The following is a 27,901-nucleotide window of genomic DNA, read 5'->3' on the forward strand; positions in this document are numbered from 1 at the left end:
TCTTTCATCCATATCCTAGCACTCATTTGAGATACCAGCATCTCGGTGATGGCATGTGCTTTAACACAATACTGGCCCATTCTTAAGAGAAATATGTTATTAACTAATAATAAAGCAATGGATGCTTATGGTAGAAACTTTCAGAACACTGACAATTTAACACAAGAATAAAAGTAATCTATATTTCTGTCATTTTGGAAAATCTTTATTACAATCTGGTGTTTTCTCCTTGTGAAAAATGTGGAGAACTACTAAGAGAAATTTTTAAAGAAAAATTATTTATTCATTTTATTTATTTATTTTGCTTTCTAAAATATTTATTTATTCATCTGAAAGAGTTACAGAGAGAGAGAAAGAGAGAGAGAGAGAGCAACAGGAGAGAAAAAGGGATCTGACATCCACTAGGCCACTCTCCAAATAGCAGCAATGGCCAGGGCTGGACCAGACTGAAGCCAGAAGCCAGGAGCCAGGAGCCCTATCCAGATATCCCATGTGGGAGGCCAGGGACCCAAGCCCTTAGGCCATCCTCTGCCACTTTCCCAGGCCATTAACAGGGAGCTGGTTCAGAAGTGGAGCAGCTGGGCACCTACGTTGCAGGCAGCAGCTTTACCCACTAAGTCACAACACCAGCCCTGAAAAATTTTCGTTTTCAGTAATTTTAGATTTACAAGAAAGTTACAAAAACTGGTATAAAAAGTTCCTTATTTCTCTCAACTGGCTTCCCCTATGTTAATGTTTTACATAACAATATGCAGTTATCAAGCATGGGGAATGGACATTTATGCAACATTAACTACATTGCAGACATTACAGAAATTTCATAAATGCTTTCTACTAATATTCTTTTTCTATTCTAGGATCTTATTCAGGATCTGATGTTGAATTTGTTATTTTTGCTTGGTGTCTTCCAGTCTACAGTAGTTCTGCAAAGTGTCCTTGTCTTATGACTTTCACATTTTGATTTTTGAAGAGCTTACTTTTTGGAAAAATATTTCTTAATTTGAAGTTATCTGAGATTTATGTATATTTTCAGAAATACCGCCCAAACCAAGTGTCATTCTTTTTTTTTTCTTTATAAAAGATTTATTTATTTATTGAGAGGCAGAATTACAGAGGGCAGAGGCAGAGAGAGAGAGTGAGAGAGAAAGAGAGCTCTTTTATCTGCTGATTCACTCCCAAAATGGCTGCAACTGCCGAAGCGTGGCCAATCTGAAGCCAGGAGCCAGGAGCTTCTTTCAGGTCTCCCACGCAGGTGCAGGGGCCCAAGGACTTGGGCCATCTTCTACTGCTTTCCCAGGCCATAGCAGAGAGCTGGATCGGAAGAGGAGCAGACTGGACTCAAGCTGGCGCCCATGTGGGATGCCTGCACTACAGGTGGCGGCTTTACCTGCTATGCCACTCAAGTGTCATTCTTAACGTAAGCAGTTCACGAGGTAGAAATGTCTTAATTACTTTGTGATGTTTACCTTACTCAGTTAACATGGTCTCTGCCAGGATTACTCATGTTTATCCTATTCTCTTCCCCTTTGGAGTTGACAGGTATCTTGGGGAAGCTACATGAGACAATAATCAAATTCTTCTTCTCCTTAAATGTTACCCACTGATTTTTGCATCCATTGGTGCATATTGTCTGTAATACAACCCCTATAATGCTTGCCTAATAATCATCTTCTATTTCTTTTTTCTTTATATTCTTATTATTCAGATTTATAAAGAAAGGACAAATTATCCCTTCCTATTATTTGCTTATTTATGAATATGAATTTTATTCTATGAATTAAAACCCAATGCTGTCAAATTTATTTGCCCTAATAGTACCAGCTTTGGTGATAAGGAGATGTTTAAGATTGCCTTGCCTGTTTCCTCAACAAATTTCTGGGGTTTTTTTTGTTTTTTGTGTTTTTTTTTTTTTTTTTTTTTTGGAGCATTTCCTTACTTTCTGTTACCACAAGATATTCCATGTCCATCCTATTTTTTCCTACCCCACTCTTGGAATTAGCTGCTTCTCTAAGGAGCCCTGATTCTTTTCATCATATAATGATCCTTATCAATCAAAAACTGCATGCCAGATGTACTAATTGTTATGAGGGTTACTACTTCTAGACCTCTCAGCTGACAGAGCAGGGAGGTACACCTGTGTATACTAACCCATATCTATGTTTACATATACACATACATATCTGTTTCTCTACCTATATTAACTGTAGACACATTTTAAAATAGGAGTTTATATTAAATCTTGTTTTACTACAACAACATAAAACTCATTTTGGTCAGATAACTCTTTCTCCACTAGTCAGAACACTGGGTTTCACTATCTACAACACTAAAACATTATTTAGTTATTCAATTCTTACGTACACACAGAAAAAAAGACCACTGTTGCAGCTCAACAACGTTAAGTCGCTGCTGGCAAATTTGGCATCTGATATCAGAATGCTGGTTCCAGTCCTGGATGCTTTGGTTCTGACCCAGTTCCCGGTAATATGCCTGAAAGGCAGCCGACGATGGCCCAAGCAATCCTCTGCCACCTACACAGGAGACCCACATGGAGTTCCTGTCTCCTGGCTTCAATTTGACATAGCCCTGGCTGCTGTGACCGCTTGGAAAGTGAACCAGTGGATGGAAGGTCTCTCTCTCTCTCTCTCTCTCCCCCTCTCTCTCTCCCTCTCTGCTGTTGCTCTGCCTTTCAAATAATAAATAAAAATGTTTTAAAGTTTATGAAAATGCATAGTATATAAAAATTACTTTCAGAATTGAAAATCCATCTCCCTGATGTCATAAATAGTTAAATATGCATATATACAAAATATAATCTATGTTACAATGTCAAGAAATGCTTTAATGAGTAACCTTGTATATAAAACCAACAGTTCTAATTGTTGACTTAAATTTTTAAAAAAGTCTGAGAAAATATATAGCCCCTTTATCTAGTATAAGCTACCTCTCCCCCAAAATCCAATTTTAGTAAAACATTCATGTTAATAGCATATAGTACATATATTTTTTTTTCTGTGTTTTAGCCTGATAGTATTCAGTCAAGAGTGAACTTATATAGGTTAACTTTTTTCTCTTGCTCAATCTCTTCAGTGTTTTTATGCTATCAATGTAACATGGTTTGCCTTGTATTCCCACTGACTTTGTTACTTTATTTATTGAATAGTTTATCTTGCCAGTCTATTAAGCATTGTTATAACTGTCAGTTATATGATTAAAGTATACTCAAGGGAGTGTCACACTCTCCTCATTCCTTCTACCCTATTCCTGCTCCCTCTAAATTCTACCTTTCTTTCTCAGCCATCATTTTCAAGTAACCAAACTCCTTATTTTTTGGTTTGGCCTTCCTGTATTTCTTTTGCACAAACGAGCAGAAAATCTTCCTATATCCCCTTCTTTCTCACACAAAGACTATCATATTATGGATGTTCTTTGTCAGCTTGCTTTATCACTTTAATGTATATACTGAAATTCACACCATATTGGTTCACAGAGATCTTCTTCAGTCTGTTTTTTGTAGTGGAGCAGTATGCCATACTGTTAATGTACCTTCATGTGTTCATCCACTCTCTTAGATATGAAAATTAAGTTTTTTTCTAATATTTTACAATTCCAAGGATTATTACAATGAATAACCTTGGGTATGCAACCCACAGTTTTAACTGTTGACTTAAATAAAAAGAAAAACAAGGTATAAGATAATATGTGGCCCCTTTGCCTACCATAAAAACCTCTTCTCTTAACTCTGTCTTAAATGAAACAACCATGGTAACAATGTATTAAAACAGCAAAGTCAGAATTAAGCACTTGAACTCAGAATTGTGGAGTTCAAGGAACCAACAGACGCCTGCCCTTCCTCTCAGCTTTCCACAAATCACATTGTTCTCCTTAGCATAGTTGCTATCTTGTACAAGGTGGAAATGAACACAATGTTTCTTTTTTCTTATACTCAGGGTTATTTACAAGCCTTCAACATGTCACTGATGAGAAATAGCTTTTCAGTTCATTGAAAAATAGCATCACTAGGAACATTTCATAACTACAAAAGCTCAAGGAGTTAATGAGAAGAACATACTATCTATGAGCCTGCATTGTAAGAGATGCCCTTTAGTTGAGAATCTAGTGCACAGAATTGTGTAAACAAGTAAAACTACATACATTAATATTTTATAGTCTACTATCATTTATTACATCAAGAAAAATTTTAGTGTTGTACTACTAAACTGACTTTATAACTTTTAATATTTATTCAGACTTGCAGTCTGGAAGATATTGGTTGATAAGTGCACATGTTCTGAATTCAGACCAATGAGAGCTGGAATCTAGGTTCAACCTCTTGCCAACAATCTCTTCAGAAGCATTTCTTAGTCTTTGCAAGTTCACTTCCTTCACTGCAGAGCCTTGTTGCATTGACTAAGCAAGATTCCAGGTAGCACCTCGTACAGTAGCCAAAAGCTGAAAGGGATTATTAATAAGAGTAATAAAATGGGGTAATGCTATACTTAGGGATCCAAGTAGTCCCCAGGCAGCCAATACTGAGTGCACCCTCTGTGTACAGAAAATTTAAATCAGTGGTTTAACTTTAGTGTCTCTTTTCTCTTAACCAGCACATTAGAGTGACCAGTGAGGTATGAATCTAAGAAGTCAAGATGGCATTGTTGCTGCCCCCATTCTCCTATTACATGGTCATATCCAGCATGAGCTCCTCTTCTAAGGTCTCACAGACAAATCCAGAAATCTACAGGAACATTCCACAATAGGAAACTCATTGACCATGTTGGTCACCTGCAGTGAGAGCAGCAACAATTCTCAAACTTGGGAGGACATGTGAGGCATAAGGAACCTGTTAAATAGAATTTTTTTGGTATTATTCCTATTTCATTGTAGAAAAGTATCAAACAAATACCTGATTTAATAATGGTCAATTCTCAATGTAATCTTGAGTAGAAATAGTTTTATTCAACAGAAAATATGTTGCACCATAGGAGACAATCAGAGGTGAGTTACAAGGTGACATATTTTTGAGATTCTAAATCCCATTATGTCAGAGGCAGTGAAGTGTACACAGAATAAAGTGAGTCCTTTGACAGCAAGCTTCAGTGTATTGTACAGACTTCAGCCATTTACAAGCCTGGTTTCCGGTGTCATTAAAAATGAGTATAATTCCACCATTCTGGAATCAAATGTACACATAACCACGGTTTCCCTAGTCTGTTTGGGAGCCTTATCCATCCCCCACCCCTTTTTTATTTAACAAATACCAAAGGGCACATTTACTCTGTCCTAGCAGACAATAATTAAACTTAAAATGTTTACAACTTATGGCTTAAGAAACACTGCTGTCATTTCATTTTTTCTTAAAGAACATATATAATCTGAATGTTACCTAAAAGGCTTTTATCCAACGCCTTTAATGTCAGACAGTGTTACTTGATTTTTATATCAAATTCAGCATTACCTCAAAGCAGATCATCATGAAATATTTCATAAATGTATCAAGGTTCTGTTTTGTTTTACTTCAGGAGTGTTGAACTACTGTGTGGAGAAAATTGGGACAACGTAACTAAAAAAGGAATGTCCAATGCCATGTTACAACCAGCCACGGCCACAGAACAGAATCATGCCACCTGCAAGCAGTAGCCAAATTTCAGTAATTTTTAAAAGATAATTCCAGTCAGACTGTTTTCCAGAGATAATTGAGTCGTGTTTCTTTGTCGACTTAAACTCACAGTGCTTGTCCTTGGTTGGGTAACTATGTAAAAAGCAACAACAACAAAACCATTCTTTCTGACAGTTTGAAAGGAAGTCTTCAAAGAACAATGACTTAGCATAGATAACCTCTCAAAGTTCTGTCTCTTGAGACTGAAACTTGAATTGATCTTTCAGTCCCTACATGTCATTTATTTTCTTTTTGATGCGACCCCTAATTTTCAGAAGATTGAAACCATATATATGGTGGGTGAAACTGGCCTTTCATCAAGTATTCTGTGACACTAGGATCTGGTTCTCTGTAACAGTGGGAATAGATACGCTCCAATCTACACTTACCACTTATTTTTCTTGCATTCTCAATGCTTGACGTTCAGTTCTAACTAATACATTAGAACTGGATCCAAACCATGGGCCAAAAGTACTCAGCAAGAGTGCAGACATATACGTCAAAGTAAAGTGCACCTCCGCTTCCAGTAACTTTATGAACATCATTTGCGTGTTCTTTGAAATTGAATTCTTTTTCATCTCCATCTTCTGGGTATGCTTTGTACTCCCTTTCCTTCCCAAATAACCTGGATTCAAGGTCTCTCAACCCCTGGAGCAGTTGTCCAGAGGAAGAGAGGCAACAGCCCCGCCCCCAACCCTTGGGAGCCGAAAGGAAAAGAAATATCCTAAGGAATTGTTTTAAAACCCAGCGGAATTGGACAAAAATAAAACCATGGATACATAGGTTGATGTCCCAGTGGTCCAAAATGCAACCCAAAATGGGCAATAATTTGTTTGGCCTTAAACTAAACCAGTTTGATGAACTCAAATGCCCTCGGCTCAATAGGCAGGACTCTCCGAGGAGCCTGTGTTACTTCCCTCACTTAAGCGCAGATTTGTAATAAAAATCTTAATGCCAGCAACATGCTTTTTGGACATATAATAAGCTAACCACTTGGAGAATCAGGTTTGGGAGGTTAGAAAACTCCACAGTGAAAGATCAGTTTATAATTTACGAAGAAAATAGAAAGTTTTGTTTCTTGGAGTTGAAATTTGCCGAGCACGGCGGGAAATATGGCCAGTTTTTGGCACAAGGTGATGCGCTTTCCGCATTATTTGAGCTCTGCGTGAAGCCCGAGACTTCGGGGATCATTATCTGTGGAAAACCGAGCGATTCGGTGTGGAGAATTTTGATATTTTTGGGTTTTTTTGAGGTGTAACAAACACAACTCGGGATCCGAGAGGACACTCTGCGGCTGCCAGCGAGGCGGGCTGGACAGCGCACCAATCACGGCGCAGCTCCGCCCTATATAAACGCGCGGGCGCAGCGCCGCGGCCCGAGTCCCGGCCAGTGCCTCCGCTTCCGGCTCGAAGTGCTCTCCCCACGCCCGCCCTCAGCATGTCCGAGACTGCGCCCGCCGCGCCCGCCGCTCCGGCCCCCGCCGAGAAGACGCCCGTGAAGAAGAAGGCCCGCAAGTCGGCGGGCGCCGCCAAGCGCAAGGCGTCCGGGCCCCCGGTGTCCGAGCTGATCACCAAGGCCGTGGCCGCCTCCAAGGAGCGCAGCGGGGTGTCGCTGGCCGCGCTCAAGAAGGCGCTGGCGGCCGCCGGCTACGACGTGGAGAAGAACAACAGCCGCATCAAGCTGGGCCTCAAGAGCCTGGTGAGCAAGGGCACCCTGGTGCAGACCAAGGGCACCGGCGCCTCGGGCTCCTTCAAGCTCAACAAGAAGGCGGCGGCCGGCGAGGCCAAGCCCAAGCCCAAGAAGGCGGGCGCCGCCAAGCCCAAGAAGCCCGCCGGCGCGGCCAAGAAGCCCAAGAAGGCGACGGGCGCCGCCACCCCGAAGAAGGGCGCCAAGAAGACCCCGAAGAAGGCCAAGAAGCCGGCTGCAGCTGCAGGGGCCAAGAAAGCAAAGAGCCCGAAAAAGGCTAAGGCCGCCAAGCCCAAGAAGGCGCCCAAGAGCCCCGCCAAGGCCAAAGCTGTGAAGCCCAAGGCGGCCAAGCCTAAGGCTGCTAAGCCCAAAACAGCTAAGCCCAAGAAGGCGCCCGCCAAGAAGAAGTAAGAAGTTCCTTTGGCCAACTGCTTAGCTGAACACAACCCAAAGGCTCTTTTCAGAGCCACCCATGGATCTCCGGGAAAGAGCTGTGCACGCTGGGGGGCGTGGTCAGGGCGCGGCGCCGGCGGGGGTGACTTGGGCGGGGGGCGGTGCTGCCGTGCGTACCTCTGGGGTCTGGTGCGTGCGGAGCGCGGCTGATGGGGCTGCGAGCTGCTCTCCTGGCACGGGTCTATTCAAAGGACCCTGATTTTCGATGAGGGGCGAGGTTTAGGGAGCTGAAAGCTCCGTTTCGGTGGCAAGTGGCGCAGGGCAAGCTTACACGGAAAATCATAACCTGCACAGTACCCAATATTTGGCTTGATTGCTGCCCGCCCCATCAAACACGTATAGCTGACTGAAGCTTAAGGCACTTTCTCCCCCCTCAGCCACTAGAACTGCAAACCGGGTGTAGGAAGTCATAAAGGCTGGGACAGGGGTATTTATAGGAGCCGTGTGTAGTTTAGCCTGAGCTTTCTGATTGGGTTAAAGTAAAGCAGCAAGACAGCCAATGGGGAGAGCCGGCTCTGAAGTGCTGCTTGTATTCGTGTTTGTGACGACACAGTTAACATTGACCCAATCACAAGCGAAGCCTCCCTAGCCTCATTTGAATACCGCAGCTATAAGTGACTGTGGCTTCCTGGAGTTCGTTATTTTCGCAGGTGTTTGTGATTGCAGTGGTCAGTAGTATTATCATGCCTGAGCCCGCGAAGTCGGCCCCGGCCCCGAAAAAGGGCTCCAAGAAGGCGGTGACCAAGGCGCAGAAGAAGGACGGCAAGAAGCGCAAGCGCAGCCGCAAGGAGAGCTACTCGGTCTACGTGTACAAGGTGCTCAAGCAGGTGCACCCCGACACTGGCATCTCGTCCAAGGCCATGGGCATCATGAACTCGTTCGTCAACGACATCTTCGAGCGCATCGCCGGCGAGGCCTCGCGCCTGGCGCACTACAACAAGCGCTCCACCATCACGTCGCGCGAGATCCAGACGGCCGTGCGCCTGCTGCTGCCCGGCGAGCTGGCCAAGCACGCTGTGTCCGAGGGCACCAAGGCCGTCACCAAGTACACCAGCTCCAAGTGAGCTTCCAAGTAAGCGTTTTACACCTTAACCCCAAAGGCTCTTTTCAGAGCCACGCATGCTTTCAATAAATGAGTTGTAATCCTCAATTTTATATTTCTCATACCAGGTTTAAATTCATGCTACCACTGATTAGTTTACGTCAATACTGTGTAAGAGATACATGTAAGTAAATAACAAAATACCAGACACTGAACGTTCCCTATCGCAAATTCTACCTAACCATTGTCTCAATACCACAGAACTGTGTATAGAAACGAGTAAGAACTGAAAGACTAAATTGACAGCTGTTTCCCGGTACAAGCTTCCCAAGTTGACCCTAATGCTGGTCTGTGACTCTGCTGTTTGCTCTGAGCACTGAAGAAAGTGCTCTCCCAAAGCCACCTCGTTTTGCTCAAATCCTTTTCTTTTCCGTTAAATTTTAGTCATTTGGGTATGTAATACTGAATGATTTCCAAAGACAATGTTTTTGCGCAGAAGTGCCAGCTAGATTTTCTGGTTTGATTGCTTTGTAATTGAGCCAACTTTTGAGACTGCTCAGGCAGGTTGGGCGAGAGAAATGGTGGATCTTACATTGTAGTTAAACGGCCCCCAGAGGAAAGTGAGCAATCTTTGAGAAGTCTTCAAAATTGCTTAATTACTGTACCTTTGTCAGAAGGCCTTATTTATAGCCTTTTGGCAACATCCAAAAAGGAGGCACCCAATAACCCATCCATTTTAAGGTGTTTGCCTGCAAATGGGCAAGTCTCGTCTCCTCTGAGGCCCTTTCTCAATGTGGTTTGCACATTCCTGTCTGTGTGTCCTGAGTGCCTAGGTACAGAGGAAAACAAAGGATGATAAACCCCTTTGCCCCAAAGGATGATGGTATAGCTTTCACTGCTGGGAAATGGATGATTGAGGGGGAAATCCAGGAAAGGGGACTGGTGGGAGCTGGCGGGGAATGGCCTAGAGGAAGGGATGCTGAGCTTGGGGGTAGGGAATCCCACTGGTTGAAGGAGGAATGAACTTAGAAATCCTGGTATCCTCATCTCCACAAATGTAGGTTCATGGATTACAAGGCTAGCTCTTCCATAAGGCAACATTGGTACCACTACCTGGATGGACAAATAAAAGCCTTCATAATTATTGTAATTCTTAAAAGCACTAAAAAGTGGCTGAAAGTAAGGAACTGAGGCCCACAGACTTGCCCATGTGAAACCCTAGCACTACAGCTGGCTTTGACCTAAACCCGAGTTAAGGCTTTCGAGGTATTACATGGAGCCTGACCATGGTGTAGTGGCTGACAAATCTTGACCACTGAAACAGACACCAGGCCATAAGCAGGTCCTCAGGTAGAGTGAACCAGAAACATCCATGCACACACAGTCCCATGGTTGCTTGCAGAGATTCTGCCACTGAGATCTGGACTGTAAGCCAGTCTAAACTTAGTTATTTCCAGCATTCATACCACAAGAAATCTAAAATATCCAAGCTGAAAATTTAATTTAGCACTATTCCACATTGGTTATGTGTGCTTGAACACCTGGTAGAAGCAAATACAAATGGAGGAACAAGTTCCAGTTTAGGCCTCAGAAAATCTCACAGATAAGACATCAAAGAAAAACACATAAGCAGCTTCACAATTAAAATTAACCATACCATAAAACAAGGAAGAATAAACAAGAACAATGAGCAAATAGCAACAAAAGGAGTAAAAAGAAGAAATTAACAGATACAGACTTCCAATGACCTACTTCAACCTCTTAAAAACTTTTCAAAACATGTTGAGGGACTAAAAATACAAGGAATGACCACACAAGGTGTGAAGAAAGAACCAAATAGAAATTCTAGGAAACAAGTATTTATATAAAATGATAATGCAGAATTAAAAGTAAAAGCTTACTGGTTGGGTTTAGCAGCCAATTTGATCTCGGCAGAAGAAATTTAGTTGTGTAACTAGATATTAAGCAATTACCAAAATGCAGAAAAATAAATGTGAAAGTAGCTCTAAGAGATCTGGAATTCATAGTAAAGTAATCTGACATGGATGTAATAGTTTCAGGGCAAGCAGAGAGGATGATGCATATGTGAGATTTTAAAAGATCATGTCTGAAAATTTCCTAAAATTGGTGGATTTACTCATATATTTAAAAATAAGTTTAAAATGATACTGAAAGTTCCCCATATGACTCTGAATTAAGCTCTGTAAAATTATGTGACTTTTATCGAGTTGTGCTTTCTGTTCCATGACAGATTGTGCCTGATTGATGCATTGTTTCAAAGTCTGAGTGTGGGAGGATAATTGGGCAATTGGTTATTTGTAGGTATTTTTCTATTTATCTGCCTTCACCAGCTTTGATTCTAATAAGCAGTTGATCATCGGTCTTGATCTTCATTGCATATAATACTATTGTTAGCAAATAAAAAAGTTTGATATTACTTCCAGCAACTATTAGTTGCTTTTATCATCTTTTGTTAGCTACAATCAAATGACACATCCTATTAGACATGATAGCAGGCATCATTATCTTGTTCCTTTTTTTCATAGCAATGGCTTTGGTAGTTCATGATTTATAGTATTTGTGTGTGTAGGTTTTATTGTGTTGATATAATTTTCCTCTAACTCTTTTTGGAATGTGGTAAAATCATGTGCTTTTCTCCTTTTAACATGCTGCAATGAAGTGTAGACAGATTTCTTAATGTTGATTCATACTTACATCCCTAGGCCAAATCTTAGATGGTCATGTTGCATTATTATTTTATTTTTATGGCTAGAGAAATGTTAATTTTTTGCATACTTTTTTCTCCACTTCTAATTATATTTTAAAAAAATTTAAGAGTTTCTGTTTTAGATTTACCTCTTTCTGATTTTTTTAAAAATTAATACTAAGTTCAGAAACTTTGGTGTGCTTCTCAATCTCTGTGTAGTCATCTATCACAAAACAGTCTGGACACAAAGCTTGTCAGGACTCCACATGTATTCTCATTTCTCATTGCGTTTGAAATGCGCTTATATTTGGCTCCTTGTGTCCGCCCCCTTGGCTGCTTTTAATGTGTATTCTTGTGCTTTAATAAAGTATAACCTGGAGTATAATAGATTTTTAGTTAATTCTATAAGTCAGTCTAGAAATTTTCACATCTGAAGCTGGTTTTGGAGAGCCCTGAACTCTGCAGTTGGCGTTAAATGTTAGAGCTCTTCTGTAACTTCACAGTATGTAACAATGACATTAATATGCTATGTTTTATTATTCAACAATCTAGGTAAATATTTTGCCTAATTTAATGCGTTTGGTGGTCTCCATATGAGCCAAACTCCACTGCCTGCAGATTTCCAAAAAGTATGAGAAACACTTGCATAGGCCTTAGTGAATGACAAAGAAAGATGGAAGCAATTAGGGATATCTCTTGACTAAGCATGTTTGAACCATTATCTTTTAATTCTAATAATGACTGAGGCATAGGTAGCAACACTGGAGCAGAGATTCCAGATAGTTTAATATATAAACACTTGTAAAAAAAAATAAAAAAACCTCTTCTTTGTTTAGAAAACAGTAATACTGACGCAAAATGCCACCTAACACATCCTTTTTGTTTCTTTAATCAGGGGAGAGATACGAATGCAGAGAAGAAATGAATGCATAAAGTGACTGAAAATATCAATCTGTATATAGAAGTTATGAAGTATGAAAATTCTGATCTGCCTAAGAATGATTGACTAGTGTGTATATTTCACCCAAACACAACCTGTCCTGCTTTGCTGCACTTTGATCCATCAAAAGAGCATAACCTGAGTGGAACATATTAAACAGTTTTAGCTTATTTGTTTTCTTGTCTAAGTTATAAAAATAGAATTTAATTCTGTTTCAGGCCTACTTATTTACCATAGACTACTTTTGCTAGGAAAAGTCTGAATTAGATGCTGGAGGTCTGTAAATGAAATATTATGATTAATAAAATCTGGAAAATTGGAATTCTGTATTTTTTTAAATCAGGTTTTTATTGCATTATTAAAATTTCACAAATTAGACCTACACTCTGGCTTCTTGTTTCAGTAGCTGGACAACTTACAGATCTTACTCATCAGCCTGTTGAACTGTTCCTTTTACAGAGACAGATACCAAAACTTTTCTGAAATCCTTTTTAACTGATGTTGCCTGTTGGATTGAAACAGCGGAATTTCAAACAAGCCAATGTCACTTCCTTCAAAGATTAACTCATCTTTCTGGGCTGGAGACACTAAACAAGCAACACTTGGTCTCAACCAGACCCTACAGATACACTTTCCACCCAAGGAAGTTTGTATTTCCACAAGAGATCCAGTCCCCTGGAGTTAAGCACGTTGACGGGAAGTGAGGGGGCACAGACCGCGCCTGGGAATGAATGCTAAGCCCAGAGTAACCCCCTTGGCTGCAGGCTGCGCATCACTGCAGGCGGTGTGAACAGCTGCCCTTCCTTCCTTTGCCCCATTGGTCAGTCCCGATCCTCTTCTTTTTCTGAGACTGGGTTCTACAATGACATGAGTGAGGTTGTTCTGCAGGGTACCTCGAGGACCCTTCACAGTAATTGTCCTTGCAAACTGACATGGACATTTTCTTGCACGTTGACACAGTCTGCTTGCTGAGAATGGTCTTCAGCATTCTCATACTTCATTCAGCAAGAAAAGAAAAAGACTATTCACTGGCATCTACCTGTTTCCATATCCGTCTTTATACCTACCTACTCACCAACATACATATCTACTTACCTGCTTTTGTGTCATCTTCCTCACATATTTTGGTTTTGGAAGAAAACAGAAACGTAGTTTGGCTTAGCTGCCATTTGAGAAGTTACACCTTACATGTGAATTAAGGTGAATACAATATTTTGGAACAGTCGCAAACTTGAGTTTGCATCAAAATCACCTGACAGATTTTTTTAGAAACAGATTTTTGGGAGTTAACTGCATAGTTTCTGATCTGCTAAATCTGGAATAGTATCTGATAATTCGCATGTCTAAATTACCCAAGGGGATGCTGCTACTGCTTGCTGATCGGGGCACCATCGTTGAGGAATTTGATTTGAAACGGGAACTGATTTGAAACGATGTTACAAATAGTCACCCAAGCGCCCCAAATCACAAAGGTGAGAGGTCCTGAAAAGGCAGAGGGTGCTTTGTTCCGGGTGTGGCTACGAAGGAGCCAGAAACGAATCCCGCTCCTCCACGCCAGCTCTCCGTGGGCCTCTGCGGCCACGCCCCTCCACACCTGCCACGCCCACTCCCCAAACCCCATCCCTCCACAGCCCCCACAAAAGGGCTCTCCTGCCACGCCCCCTCCGTCTGACGCCAGAGCCCACGTTCCGCCCGCGCCTTGCTCAGCCGCTCCGGCTCCCCATTGGGCAGCCCGTGAGATTACGTCATCGCGTCGCCCGCGCCCGGAAGTGGCGAGTGGCTGCCGCATTATGAGGTCTCTCTGTAGGCGGTCTCCGGGTGTTTGGAGCCTCTAAACAAGCGGCTCTGGTCATTTACAGTTAAAAGTCGATGCTCGAGACGTTTGAGGACCGAGAAGCGGGGAAACAGCCTTACCTGACCTCTTGACTTCTCGCTGTTTTTGAGTGAGGAAGCAAGAAGAAAAGTTCAGTTTCAGTCTCCCAGCGTCGCCTGTTTCTTGGGCATCTGCGAAAAAAAACCTTGCTGCTCATAGGTCATCTCGTGTGAGGATTCATGTATGTGAATGTGTATAATTTTTATTTCCTAATTATATATATATATTTAAAGATTTTATTGAGAGACAGCGAGAAAGGTCTTCCATCTGGCGGGGTCACTTCGCAAATGGCCGCAACGGCCAGGGCTGGGCCAATCCGAAGCCAGGATCCAGGAGCTAATTCCAGGTCTCCCATGCGGGTGCAGGGGCCCAAGGACTTGGGCCATCTTCCACTGCCATCCCAGGCCATTAGCAGGAGGCTGGATGCAGCCTTTACGGGAACCGGCGCCCATATGGGATGCCGGCACTGCAGGAGGAGGCTTAGCCCTCTATGCCACAGACCGGCCCCTCCTAGTTATATTTTAACATTTCATCTTCAGGTGCACACAGAATCCATATCCAGTGATCCGGGAGGCACAGTGCATAGGGCCCTCAGTTATTGTAGAAGCTCATAAAAATTGTAATTTCCTGTAAAAGGAGAAGAATAAAAAGAACCATATGGGTAGAAGAAAAAAATAGGTATTACTTTTTATGTAATGTAGTGTTGTTATTGATCTTATTTTAATAGAGGAAGGAACCCACAAAGGCAAAATGCCTAGAGGCCAAGAAAGACAATACCCCTGAAAATGAGTGGAGCCACCCCTTCAGAGTTATTTTTATTTACATTTTATAACTAAACACCCAGAGCTTTTTAAATGTTAACTCATTTAATCCTCATAGCAGCTACGCCCTGTATCTCCATTTTGCCCAGTGTCATACAGATGATAAACAGCAGAGGGCACCCGGACCCAAGCAGAATTAGCTCCGGGGTCCCTTCCATTAAGGGATGCACTGAAAGTGCTATCTCTTGGTAAGTCTTGGAAAGTTAAAGCAGAAATAACCAAAAGCTTGCTTTTCACAAATCGGTGAGATTTCCACTGTTCTCTCCCTAGTAATTGGCGCTGCTCTCTGCTGTTACACACACCCACTCAACCTCCATCTCCCCGTTTTCAGGGCTGTGTCTCTTAGGCTTCACCGCCCTGGTACCCTATATGCAGGCCGAGCCCCCATGCTCTGCATTGAAGGTATTCAGCAACGATAAATCAACCAGATTTCTTTGGCAAACAGTGGGAGTTGAACCTTGGGCCGGAAAATATTTTAACATACTCGTTCCCTTCACTCCCCAAGATACAGGGACTGGGTCCCAAAGACACGAAGCAACCAGTGACAAGCTCTCTGTAGCAATTAGTGTTGGTGGAAGAGGCTCTCAGGAAATAGCAAAGACGCCTGCTGCAAACTGCTGCCTGCACCTGGACCACTGCCACACTGGCTGTCGCGCATGTGCATACATCTCGATGTACTGTCAAGGCCCACCACTCTTTCTTTTTTTCTTTTAAGATTTTATTTACTTGAGACTTCAAGTTGCAGACAGAGAGAGAGAGAGAGAGAGAGAGAGAAAGGTCTTCAATCCTGTGGTTCACTCCCCAAATGGCCACAATGGCTAGTCCCACAGGCAGAGGCAGAGGCTACCGCCCCACAGCGCTGGCCCCTCTTTTTTGTGCTAAATTTTATTGTATTCTTGAAATAACGTCTGTATGATATACTGTTACATATTTTTAGTACCATAGCTCTTGGATTTCCACATTCTTGCATTTTAAATGGCTTTTTTAAAAGGTACATGTTCACATAGTGAGATGGGATAGTTTTCTTTCCTTTCTGTTTTTTAATTTTTTGTACTGTTCTCCAGTTAGCTATTAACATTATGCAGTTTTAAAATTGTTCAAGAGAGCCATTTTCTGTTGAAACAGTTTCTCTAAAACAGGGGTCATTAATTCTTAAAATTCACTAAAACTTGTAAAGTCCATCTGAGTTTGGCATCCTTTGGGTTAATGAGTATAAGAGATTTTTAATTGTCTATCCTAGTTCCTTAATCATATTTGTGTTCCATATGTCAATTTTCTTATATTTTCTTGAAAATTATAATTTTTTCTAAGTTTAATTTTTTTCTAAAAGTTATCTACAACATTCTCTGGTGATTTTTTTGTCTTCCTTTCCATAATTACTTTCTTTTCAATATCAGTATTGCTTATTTTTAAAAAGAGTTATTTATTTATTTATTTGAGACACAGAGAGAGAGAGAGAGGAGGAGAGTCGGAGAAGAGCGAGATCTTCCATCTCTTAGTTCACTCTGCAAATGCCTGCCACAGCAGTGCTGACCATGCCAAAGCTAGGAACCTATCAAGTCTCCTACATGTGTGACATGGACTCCAGCACTTGGACCATCATCCACTGCTTCCCAAGGTCCATTAGCAGGAAGCTGGATGTGGGTGTCACTGTGCCACAATGCCTGCCCAACATCAATGTTCCTGTAACATCCTCACTGCCGTGCACAAGCACACCCAATTTTTTTTCAAAGAACAAGTTTTTGATTTATGGATCATCTCCATGTTCAATTTTGTTCCTTTAAAATTTCTTTTCTTTCAGTTATTTCAACTTTCTTATTTTAGCTTCTTTTGTTGTATATCTATTTTATATATATTCATTGTTTATTGTCCCTTTATGTATGCATTTATATTATATATGTTCCTTAATATATGCATTTAATATTATATATGTATACATACATATATAAAGTGCCACTTCAGATACATCTTGCAATTTTCATATATATTATATTAAAAATGTTTCTTTCAAAATATTACATAATTTCCTATCCATTTTTCAATTTAATCCATAGTATTTATGGATGTGATTTTTAGGTTCTAAGTATTTGGAGAGATTTTGTTGTTTTTACTATCTTCAAAAAAAATCACAATTTTTCTGTTGCTCTTCAATTAAAATATGATGAATGAGTGTAATATGTATGAAATTGATCCTTTGGTACATGTTGTAACACTTTCTGAAGCCTGGATTGATTTTCTGTAATTATCCAATGTGTGTTTTGAAAAAATTAGACGTTCTGTATGTTAAGTGAAGGAATCATGGATCACTTGTCTATTGTGTTATTCAAATAATCTGTAGCCATAAGCATCTTCCATTGTCTGTTATATGACTTCCTGAGAATAGTGTATTAAAGGGTTACCCTATAATTGTACATTTGAAATTCTCCTTCTAATTGTGCAGGTTATTGTCTCACACTGTCAAGGGTTCCATCATCTAGTGCATACCAGGCCCTGACTGTTACATCTTACTTTTGATGTTTCTTGTATCACTATGTTTATAGTTTTTTCATTTGCACATGTTGTTCTTTTGCATAGCTGCTTGTTTTGACGTTTCCTGCTACTTGTTTATTATTCCACATCTCATTTATTTAAGCTTTAAGTAAAGAGCTCTTTGGTAGTCTCTGATAATTCAGTATCCAATATTCTTTGTCTGAGGGGGCAAGATGAGCAAGGCCCATATTTCTTGGGAACCCTGCCTCGTGTGCTGCTTGGTGACATTTATTACTATCTTATACTTGGACATCCCAAATCCCTGAGGGTGTGTCTGGCATGTAAGAGGTGCTCAGTCATTACATAATGAGTAATTAATGTAGATCTAGAGAATTCTGCTTCAAGTTGCTTCCTTTCAGAGAAATTTATGTTTGTCTTCACAATGCACTGGACAGAGGGGGCCACAGAGGGGGTGCCTGGGGGGCAGATACTGTGACCTGTGGCACTTGAGGCTCAGAACACTTTCATTACAAATCTCAGAATCTAGGTAAATCTATGCTTACATCCTTGGCGATAATTCCCTCTGGCCTCCCCTGCAGAGCCCAGTACAGACAGATAGGTTTTCTTCCCAGGAAACTGCTCAATTTTTTTTGTTTTGTTTTGTTTCCCCTCCAGTTTACACTTTCTCAGAAGACACTGGCTTTATGCTGGGTGTTTGTTCAATTTTTAGAGCCCAAAATTCTCTTCTCCAAAGCTCAAAATCCTGAGAACGGTATTTGGCTCAGGGAACTCTAAGCTGGAGAGTTTAGCACCTTAGTTTTGGCTCCTAGGTTCTCTTGACCCGAATGTTTCAGGAAATATCCCTTGGTTTTTTCTTAGCAGGGTAACAACATGCTGGTCCATACGTTCCAGTTTCTCTAGTCCTCAAGCATTTCGCTTCAGAAGGACTTTCCAGAATAGCTTGTTTTCCACATTTCAATAGAAGTCCTTACAGTGTCATTCTCTTTCCTTAATACCTTTACCTTCAAATTCTATTGTATCTGATATTCACATTGCTATAGATGCATTTTCCTGGTAAACATTTCCCATGACTTTTTTCCCTTGTCATTATTCATTGTTACTTCCTATATTCATGCAAGATTTATTTTTAGACTCAAAAGAGGGAGCACTGGGGCTGGCGCTGTGGCTTAGCAAGTGAAGCTGCTCCACTTCCAATCCAGCTCTCTGCTGTGGCCTGGGAAAGCAGTAGCAGAGGCCCAAGTCCTTGGGCCCCTGCACTGGCATGGGAGCCTTGGAAGAAGCTCCTAGATCCTGGCTCCAGGCTTTGGATCAGCAAAGCTCCAGCGGTTGCCACCATGTGGGGAGTGAACCAGCAGATGGAAGACCTCTCTCTCTCTCTCTCTCTCTCTTTCTTTCTCTCTCTCTCTCTCTCTCTACCTCTTCTTATCTCTCTGTGTAACTCTGACTTTTAAATAAAAAAAGAAAAGAAAAGAACTATTAAGGCACATTTTTTGCATGCCTGATTTTTCTTTATTAAAACATAAAAAAGCATAAATAGGTAAAGTATTGAACATATTCCAGAACTGACATATGCCTTCTGAGAAAGGTGAAAAAACTTAAAAAACTTCCATCAGAATTACACAGCAAAAGGCCTTACAATACATTACATTTCAGTTCATATCCACGGATATTTTGGAATTGTATTTTATGTAAACCTGGGTGGGGGGACCCTGTTGTTGGATCTGGAGAGAATTTTTGTGGGGAAAAAGGTCTATCAGAGAAAGCTGCTTACTTATAAGCACATAAAAGTATTTAAAAAGATTCATTGAAAAATATAATTAAAAGATAAGTTTATGCTGGTGCAAAAATTTGAAATCCATTTTTTTTACTATCAATTTTATTAATCATTTTCCCTTAACTATATGATGACCTCTTATATGCCTGGGTTGCCTTTTTTTTTTTTTTACACCAAAATTAATTTTTTTTTTGACAGGCACAGTGGACAGTGAGAGAGACAGGTCTTCCTTTGCCATTGGTTCACCCTCCAATGGCTGCCATGGCTGGTGCACTGCACTGATCCGAAGGCAGGAGCCAGGTGCTTCTCCTGGTTTCCCATGGCATGCAGGGCCCAAGCACTTGGGCCATCCTCCACTGCACTCCTGGGCCACAGCAGAGAGCTGGCCTGGAAGAGGGGCAACCGGGACAGAATCCGGCACCCCGACCGGGACTAGAACCCGGTGTGTCGGTGCCGCAGAGAGGATTAGCCTATTGAGCCGAGGCGCCAGCCTTAACTTATCTTTTTAATTCTATTTTCCATGATCTTCTTGGAGTAGACTCATAGTAGCCAATTTCATTTTTAAACTAACAATCTTGTGGTCTCCGTAATACCCTTCACCAGATTACTGCTGCCTCAGAAGACTTTCAAGCAGTTGGGATTCGGAGCTTTACCTGAACAAGTACCTTCCATGGTGTTCAGCGTATGTTGCTACACATAACATGTTTCACTAATTCCAGATTGCAGCAAAATAAGCACAATGTATTTAATACTTTACTTTCTTTCCATGAATTTCAGTCCCCGATTTTAACTGGTGATACTAACCTTGATCTGGGAACCAGCCATAATCGCAGGAACCCCCCTACCCTGTTCTGTTCCAAAATTGCTTCACTCAATTCACATTTGCTTCACCACAAATCTTCAGTGAGACTCATGGATGCTCCTGTTCATCCAGTGGGACAGGGTCTAACACAGTCCCTCCTAATTCCCACTTTTTTTTTTCCTTTTTTTAGAAAGCTTTTTTTTTAATAAATATAAATTTCATAGGTATAGCTTTTGGAATATAGCAGTTCTTCCCTCTCCATACCCTCCCTCCTACCCCACTCTCATCCCACCTCCTACCCCTCTCCCATCCCATTCTTCGTTAAGATTCATTTTTAATTGTCTTTTTAATTATCTTTGTATACAGATGACCAACCCTATACTAAGTAAAGATTTAAACAGTTTGCACCCACATAGACACACAAAGTATAAAGTACTGTTTGAAGACTAGTTTTACCTTTAGTTCTCATAGTAGAACTCATTAAGGACAGAGGTCCTACAGGGGGAGCAAGTGCACAGTGACTCCTGTTGTTGATTTAACAGTGGACACTCTTTATGATGTCAGTGATCACCTGAGGTCTTGTCATGAGCTGCCAAGGCTATGGAAGCCTTTTGAGTCCACAAACTCTGTCAGTACATTCCTTCATGAGTGATAAGCTGAACTGTATGTCCCCACTAATCAACAAGAATAAGATGCTCACTAACAAAACTGTGATTGTTCTCTTTCCCTCAGGCCCCTGCACTCTGCCCTATCTTCATCACGGCCCCTGGCAGGGTCCAGCTGAGCTGAGGCCAGTTTTCCCAAAACATACTCTCTGATCTCTTGCCATCCAGTCATGCCTCCTCCTCATCCCTTCTCCCCACACCCAACATCTAACCGTTTACACCCTTCCCTATTAAACAAAAATACTTTGGCCTAACCCTGGAGAAATGTGTGGATCTTACGCAACAATCATGTTCCTCAGGTTGTCACTCTTCAGTTGCTTTCTCTCATCAATGATAGTTTTGAATTAAATCCCTTACTGCCAAACCCGACTTTCTAATTTTTTTAATTTACTTGAGAGGCAAACAGACATAGACTAGGCTCCCACCCTTTGGCTTCCTCTGCAAACGCTCCAAATGGCCGGGACTGGGTCCCACCAATGATGCGAGCCAGGGACTCTATGCAAGTCTCCATGTGGAAGGCAGATACCCAGTTAATTGATCCATAACCATTGTCTCTTAGGCTGTGTGTCGTCAGGAGCTAGGATAAGTAATCAAATCCAGGCCCTCTGTCTGATGTGGGACACGGTTGTGGTGCCTGAGCTAGTGCAGAGGAGCACCCCACATTGATAGAATGTGGCGGTAGAGAGCCAGCTTGTGCTTAAAGCAACAGCGTTTATAAAGGCAAAAACCACAAGGAGGGGAGGGGGAACACGTGGTTGCTAGGGTCTAGCTGACCTAAAGCATATGAGAAACTATATCAGTTACAATCTTGAGAGCACCTATTACAGTCTTGACATTAGTCCAGGGTCCAACCTAAATCATATGTGGGACATAGACAAATGACAATCTTGACATTGATCCAGGTGCAGCCTATCTGTTTGAAGCTTGAGCAATCATGCTAGGGGATTTCTATGTTTTGCCAGGCAGGATGAGGCATACTGTTATTATCTTAGTTTTAGACCATAGTTAGTTTCAGACCAGAGTCTCACAGTGGGGGAAGGGGGTGCTTTCTCAAGTGCTCTAAAATGGAGTCCCTCTTGTCAGGGTGTCTTAAGCGGTATCAACCCACAGCCAAATATCTGTATCCCTGGATTTCTTTTCTATTTGACACAACCTCTGGAAAACTGTGTCTCCCCCATATCCTGTGTGTTTTACTGATATTAGGAGGTATGGAATGAACACTCTGGGACATTCCTCAGCGGTCTTTCATGTTGTATAGTAACCAGTTTCATCTAGTCATGATTTGCAAATCTGCATCCATTGCTTTGTCTTGGAGAGCCACAATTTCAATTTTAGAAGCACAATAGTAGCTTCTAAAATTGGTTAAGCTTTGGAGAAATTGGTCAACTCTTACAGACAATGTTCTTGTTTTATTACTCATATTTGTCCTGCATTGGAAAGAAATCAGACTGAAGAGGCCTCATGTTCCCTTATAGGCATTGTGCCTTCTCACAGACTGACCATGTACATTTGTACAAATAAATGTATTTTTCAGAGCGAAATCTCACTGGAAAGCTGAAATCTGAGTCCAGGTATAGAAAGCATCACACCTAGAATGAGTTCTTAGTGATTTGCCTCTCAATCAATGGTTTTTAATTTCACTCACAATGGAAATATATCAAATTCTCAACTATCAAATTGATAAGGAAATAGTAAAGGTAAAATAAACTAACAAGTAAATAAAGGCAATGCTAATAAAAATAATAAAAAAGAATGATCCTAGACAAAGAATTGAAAAGAGATATGACCTTTGTTTTATAATGCAATTCGCTCCTCTGCAGAAGGAGACCAAGGCAAATGTACCACCAGCTCCCTAGCACAGTTTCTGAACAATAACTGTGCATCCACATCACCTGGGGAATCTTGTTAGTCCAGACTCTGGGCTGGAGTATATGTTTCTCACCAGCTCCAGGACAACTTGCTATTGGTGGTCCAGGCACCACAGTTTAAGTAGCATAGCCCTAGTTGAAAGGAAGCAATCAGATTAAAGTCATTGAAAAGCAAAGGGCAAGGAGCAATGAAGACCATTCCTCTAGGATTCAGGCCCAGCAAAGGAAAGGGGATGCAGGAAAGGAAAAGGTCTGAGTCGTGGCTGCACTGGTGATTTCAGCTTCCTGCTAATGTGCACCCTGTGAGAGAGCACTTGATCATTAAGTATTTGGGTGCCTGCCATCTACATGGAGACCCGGGTTGAATTCCCGACTCTTTGGCCTGACTCAGCTCCAGCTGTTACAGGCATTTCAGGACTGAAACAGCAGCTATTTCTGTTTATCTATCTTTCAAATGAATAGTTTAAAAAAAAAAAACAACTTTAAACCTAAAAAATAATACAGCTCCAACATCAAAGACTGAATAAGAAATAGCAATAGATACCTAATCAATCAGAAAGGCGAGGTAAAATTTTACTATTGCATAACAATCCAACCTCTTATTTTAGGTACATATCTGAAAAGACAGGCTATTCATACTTCAGAAGAAAAACATTTGTAGAGGAAGGAAAATTTCTCCTCTACCCTTTTAGAGTTTCTATCTCAGCCTAAGAATTATTCTGACATCCATAGAAAAAAAGTATATACATTGTATTAAATTCTACAAGTGCATAAGCATAAGAGAACTCACAGCACATGAAGACCCAAGTAGCCGTTAGAGCTGAGCTCACAAGCACTGAGTTGGAGAAAGAACACCAAGCTATGAAAACGTGACAAGTGAAGGTGCTTGGGTCAGAGCAGTTCCTGGTGGGAAAGTAACTGGGAAAATAATGGTTGATCTAAGGAGGTTTGTTCCCAAGACTTTTCCTGGCCTTGACTCCACATCTCTGGTGATAAGAATGTTACTTTCTTTCTAGTACAGGGAGGTCATTGTCCATGAAAGGGCTTTCTATCTCCCTGTTAGTAAGAAAGGGGTGACCAGAACTCCTTTTTGCATTTCTTTAAAAATCCACTTTATTTAAAAATAAACCTCATGCTCAGCTGGCATATGTTAGCCTGGAATATTCTGCTAACCTTCACATACTTACATGAAGACACTGTGTGCCAGGTACTGCGCCATGTGTGAGACATACGTCGGTGAACACAATATGCAAAAACTCCGGTCCTCATAGAGCTGGTGTTTCTGCACCATGCTCCTTCACTTTGCTTCCTTCCTTTGATCTAGATCATCAAACCCTAAACACATGAACACAATAGAAACCTTAATCACCAAAGCTAGGTCCGCCTTGACTGAATTATCAGAAACATAAGATTTATCATATCAGTGAAGGCGATTAAACTAATTTAATAGGATCCTCAGAACTCACTACCAAGCCCTAATTTCCATCAACAAAACTGATTTAATTTGTAGAAGGGAATTTTTTTTTTGCGGAGGTATATCAGCAATAGAGATTAAAATGACTTTAAAATATGAAAAATAATTGTGATAAAGATAATGAGTTAATTCACATGTTTAAAGAAAATTTCTCTGACATGCATATAGGAGGCCATTGGTGGGACAGGCTCTGCAGTGGGATCTTGGGACTCCAGCATCCCATGTCTTCTCTCATTCAGCTACACTGGCTTCCCTGTTTTTATCCCAGCCCCTCTCGCATACATGGACTAATGTCTACCTTTGTATGTAACATTCCTGCTTTACTTTTTGTCATCATGCCTAAGATTTTTTTTTCTATTAAAATATTTACTTATTTGAAAAACAGAACAATAGAAAGAGGGAGAGCTCTGCCATCTGCTGGTTCACTCCCCAAGTGGCTACAACAGTTAGGTCTGACCGAAGCCAAAACTAGGAGCCAGGAACTCCATCCAGGTGGCAGGAGCTCAAGCACATGGGCCATCTTTCCCTGCCTTCCCAGGCCGTTAGCAGGAAGCGAATGAAAGAAAAAGACAGTATACTGTCCCAGTGTCCAATTTATAGGACCATCTGTGTTTTCATTTTTAATAATAATAAAGGCTATCTAAGCTCTGGATTATGATTTCCACCCTATTATAACACGTCTGTGTCAGTTCCACTGAAATAGTCTCAGAAATCAAAAACTTGGTACTGGGGTTGGTGCTGTGGTGTAGTGGGTTAAGCCTGTGCCTATGAGGCCAGCATCCCATATGGGTGCCACTTTGAGACTCAGCTGTTCCACTTCTGACCCAGCTCCCAACTAGAGGCCTCAGAAAACAGTAGATGATGGCCCAAGTGCTTGGGTCCCTGCCACCCATGTGGGAGACCCAGATGAAGCTCCAGGGAACTGGCTTCAGCCTGGCCCAGACTTGGCTATTGCAACCATTTGGGGAGTGAACCAACAGATGGAAGGTCTCTGTCTCTCCCTCTCTTTCTGTAACTCTGCCTTTCAAATAAACAAATAAACATTTTTAAAAAGTTACCATAAATGCTACATTTATTACCCAACTTAAGTTTTATGTGTTCTATATTTTAAGGGTGATGGGACAGAACTGAATTTCAGTTTTGTCTCATTTTCTTTCTACACTTTCCTACTACATATCCTATATAATTAAACCATTTGCATTTCTCACAGTCTCTTTTAGACATTAAAAAAAAAAACTTTTTAAAGATTTATTTCATTTATTTGAATTGGAGCAGCTAGAAATCAAATTGTCACCCACATGCCATGCTCATGGTATATACAGGTGACAGCTTAACCCACTGCACCATAACATGTCACCCTAAAGAAATACTTTAGGGGTCGGCACTGTGGCATAGCCAGTAAAGCCGCCGCCTGCAGTGCCGGCATCCCATATGGGCACCTGTTTGAGTCCCAACTGTTCCACTTCCGATCCAGCTCTCTGCTGTGGCCTGGGAAAGAAGAGCATGCCCCCGCACTTGCATGGGAGACCCCAAGGAAGCTCCTGACTCCTAACTTCAGAACAGCACAGCTCCAGCTGTTGTGGCCAATTGGGGAGTGAACCAGCAGATGGTTCTCTCTCTCTCTCTCTCTCTCTCTCTCACTCTCGCTCTCGCTCTGCCTCTCCTTCTCTCTCTGTGTAACACTGACTTTCAAGTAAATAAATAAATCTTTTAAAAAAAAAGAAGTAATAATTTATCTATCAGGTGTTTAAAATAAGAGTAACATAAGCATTTCTCTCTTTTTCTAAAACAATCCATCAGAGTAGCTCAGTTTTCTTGTGGTTAAGGGTCCAAATTCAAGCCAGACCCTGCATAAATTCAGCTACACTATTGACAAACAGTGGGATTTGGGACGATATGTCTGTCCTCTGGTGCTCTAATTTCCTTTTCTATAAAACAGAAAAATGGTAATATTCATCATAGATGCTTTTAAGAACCTATAAAAAGCACTATTATTTCTGAACATTGTACATTGACTAAATTGGGACTAAGAATAAAGACATTGAATAGGTTGTCAGGAGATTTTATGCTCACAACTGAAGCAAGAAAAACAAATGAGTCACTTGTTTCACAAAAATACAGATAAATTTAGTAGCGTACTTTTGTTAGATTAACCTGCCACATTGTGGAAACCTGCCTGGAAGGTTTAAGGCAGTGTCAGCGGCCTGGTGGGTGGAAGGGTAGGGATGAAGAGTTAAAAAAGAAAATTAAATCTATGGAGACTGCAGAAAGGAAAGATGGGAATGGAAGAATTAGCTAAAAAGTCACATTCAGCCAAAGAAATTCCATTTTTTTTATTTCTTTAATTTTCGCTAGGTAGGCTAAAGGACTATTTATTTCAGATCTTTGATATGTGGCTAAATTGATGCCGTTTGCTCTTTTCCAAGTTACTTTGTTTTTTTCTGTGTGGTTCACCCATGGTTTATTTTCACCCTGGATTTGAGCGCTTGGTGCACAATAGGAAAAACTGTGGTCGGAATTGTCTGGGTGAATACAGGTTGCCAATTCTCAATTTTTCCTGTCTCCCACTGGTCTACAAACTAAATTCAAAGGCAAAAATCTTTTCCAGGAGATCATAAACGGGCTTTGTAATTCAGGGACATACCAGGCCAACAGCTTTGCTTCAAAACATGAGAGCAATTCTTATTTTTTTTAAGTTAATAAGCAAAGTAATCTAACTTTTTTTGAAGTAAAGAGAAATTGTTATATTACCTAGGTTAGAGAAGCTGGCCTCACGGTTGGAAAACTGCTCTCAGGATCTGACCAATGGGAGGGTAGAGCTCCGGTGGTTTATTTGCATTCCGTCATCAAACGCAAGAACGAATCAGAACCGCAAACACTAAACCCTGATTTGCATAAAGTTGTCTATAAACAGCCAGGCTCCAGCTCTTCGCATTTCATTTTCTCCTTTTCTCCAGCGAAAAGAAGATAACATGCCTGACCCTGCGAAGTCTGCGCCGGCCCCGAAGAAGGGCTCCAAGAAGGCGGTGACCAAGGCGCAGAAGAAGGACGGCAAGAAGCGCAAGCGCAGCCGCAAGGAGAGCTACTCGGTCTACGTGTACAAGGTGCTCAAGCAGGTGCACCCCGACACCGGCATCTCGTCCAAGGCCATGGGCATCATGAACTCGTTCGTCAACGACATCTTCGAGCGCATCGCCGGCGAGGCCTCGCGCCTGGCGCACTACAACAAGCGCTCCACCATCACGTCGCGCGAGATCCAGACGGCCGTGCGCCTGCTGCTGCCCGGCGAGCTGGCCAAGCACGCTGTGTCCGAGGGCACCAAGGCCGTCACCAAGTACACCAGCTCCAAGTGAGCGCCCGGGTCGGCGCCGCCGCCCCTCACCCTAAAGGCTCTTTTCAGAGCCACCCACGCTTTCAGAAGGAGAGCTGCGCACTCCTCGTGCTGTTGCTGGAAATCTGGCGTTGGAGAGAGCACTAGTGGTTACTGGCTTCGGGCGGTGTAATTGCTGTATTTGGTTCCACACACATTACCGGTAGACCTTAGGACTCTGGGAGCCAGTGTGAGGTTGCTTTCCAAGTGCCTTAACCCGGCTGTAGGCAGTGTGTCCTTGCAGTTTTTGGAGTTGAATGAGTGCGTTATTGGCAGATAC

The 27,901-nt window shown here is 41.7% G+C and overlaps 2 protein-coding genes and 1 long non-coding RNA gene across 5 annotated transcripts in view; 2 read left to right on the top strand and 1 right to left on the bottom strand.

Moving 5' to 3' along the window:
• LOC127493084 (uncharacterized) overlaps nt 1-20,860 on the bottom strand; it is a 29,281-nt gene extending 8,421 nt beyond the window's left edge. Inside the window, exons 1-2 of the long non-coding RNA XR_007923046.2 lie at nt 20,701-20,860; nt 14,399-14,488 (exon numbers count right to left, since the gene is read on the bottom strand). This is a non-coding gene — a long non-coding RNA (uncharacterized lncRNA). The remainder of the gene's footprint in view (nt 1-14,398; nt 14,489-20,700) is intronic.
• Nucleotides 7,015-12,806, top strand: H1-4 (H1.4 linker histone, cluster member). Of its 3 annotated transcripts, none has more exons than XM_008262467.4 (3): nt 7,015-7,749; nt 8,430-8,867; nt 12,440-12,806. In XM_008262467.4, the coding sequence occupies exons 1-2, from the start codon at nt 7,094-7,096 to the stop codon at nt 8,857-8,859; spliced, it is 1,086 nt and encodes a 361-aa protein (XP_008260689.3). In that variant the 5' UTR covers nt 7,015-7,093; the 3' UTR covers nt 8,860-8,867; nt 12,440-12,806. The 3 variants fall into 3 exon arrangements, 2 of the variants coding, with proteins under 2 accessions (XP_008260689.3, XP_069930954.1); XR_011389042.1 differs by having other exon boundaries at nt 7,016-7,749; nt 8,446-8,867; XM_070074853.1 differs by having other exon boundaries at nt 7,612-7,749; nt 8,446-8,867.
• Nucleotides 20,861-27,193: 6,333 nt separating the features above from the next.
• Nucleotides 27,194-27,667, top strand: LOC100346716 (histone H2B type 1-H). The gene has a single exon (XM_008262468.4). It carries the CDS (start codon nt 27,224-27,226, stop codon nt 27,602-27,604), a length of 381 nt encoding a protein of 126 aa, XP_008260690.1. The 5' UTR covers nt 27,194-27,223; the 3' UTR covers nt 27,605-27,667.
• Nucleotides 27,668-27,901: the final 234 nt, after the last annotated feature.

The sequence above is a fragment of the Oryctolagus cuniculus genome, chromosome 5 (genome assembly GCF_964237555.1).
Source record: "Oryctolagus cuniculus chromosome 5, mOryCun1.1, whole genome shotgun sequence".
Taxonomy (NCBI): Eukaryota; Metazoa; Chordata; class Mammalia; order Lagomorpha; family Leporidae; genus Oryctolagus; species Oryctolagus cuniculus.

Excerpts from the sequence above, each read along its gene's own strand:
- H1-4 (XM_008262467.4), top strand. The coding sequence starts at position 7,094 with ATGTCCGAGACTGCGCCCGCCGCGCCCGCCGCTCCGGCCCCCGCCGAG. Across the intron at positions 7,750-8,429 it reads AAGGCGCCCGCCAAGAAGAA|TTCGTTATTTTCGCAGGTGT; the intron begins GTAAGAAGTTCC and ends GGCTTCCTGGAG.
- LOC100346716 (XM_008262468.4), top strand. The coding sequence starts at position 27,224 with ATGCCTGACCCTGCGAAGTCTGCGCCGGCCCCGAAGAAGGGCTCCAAG.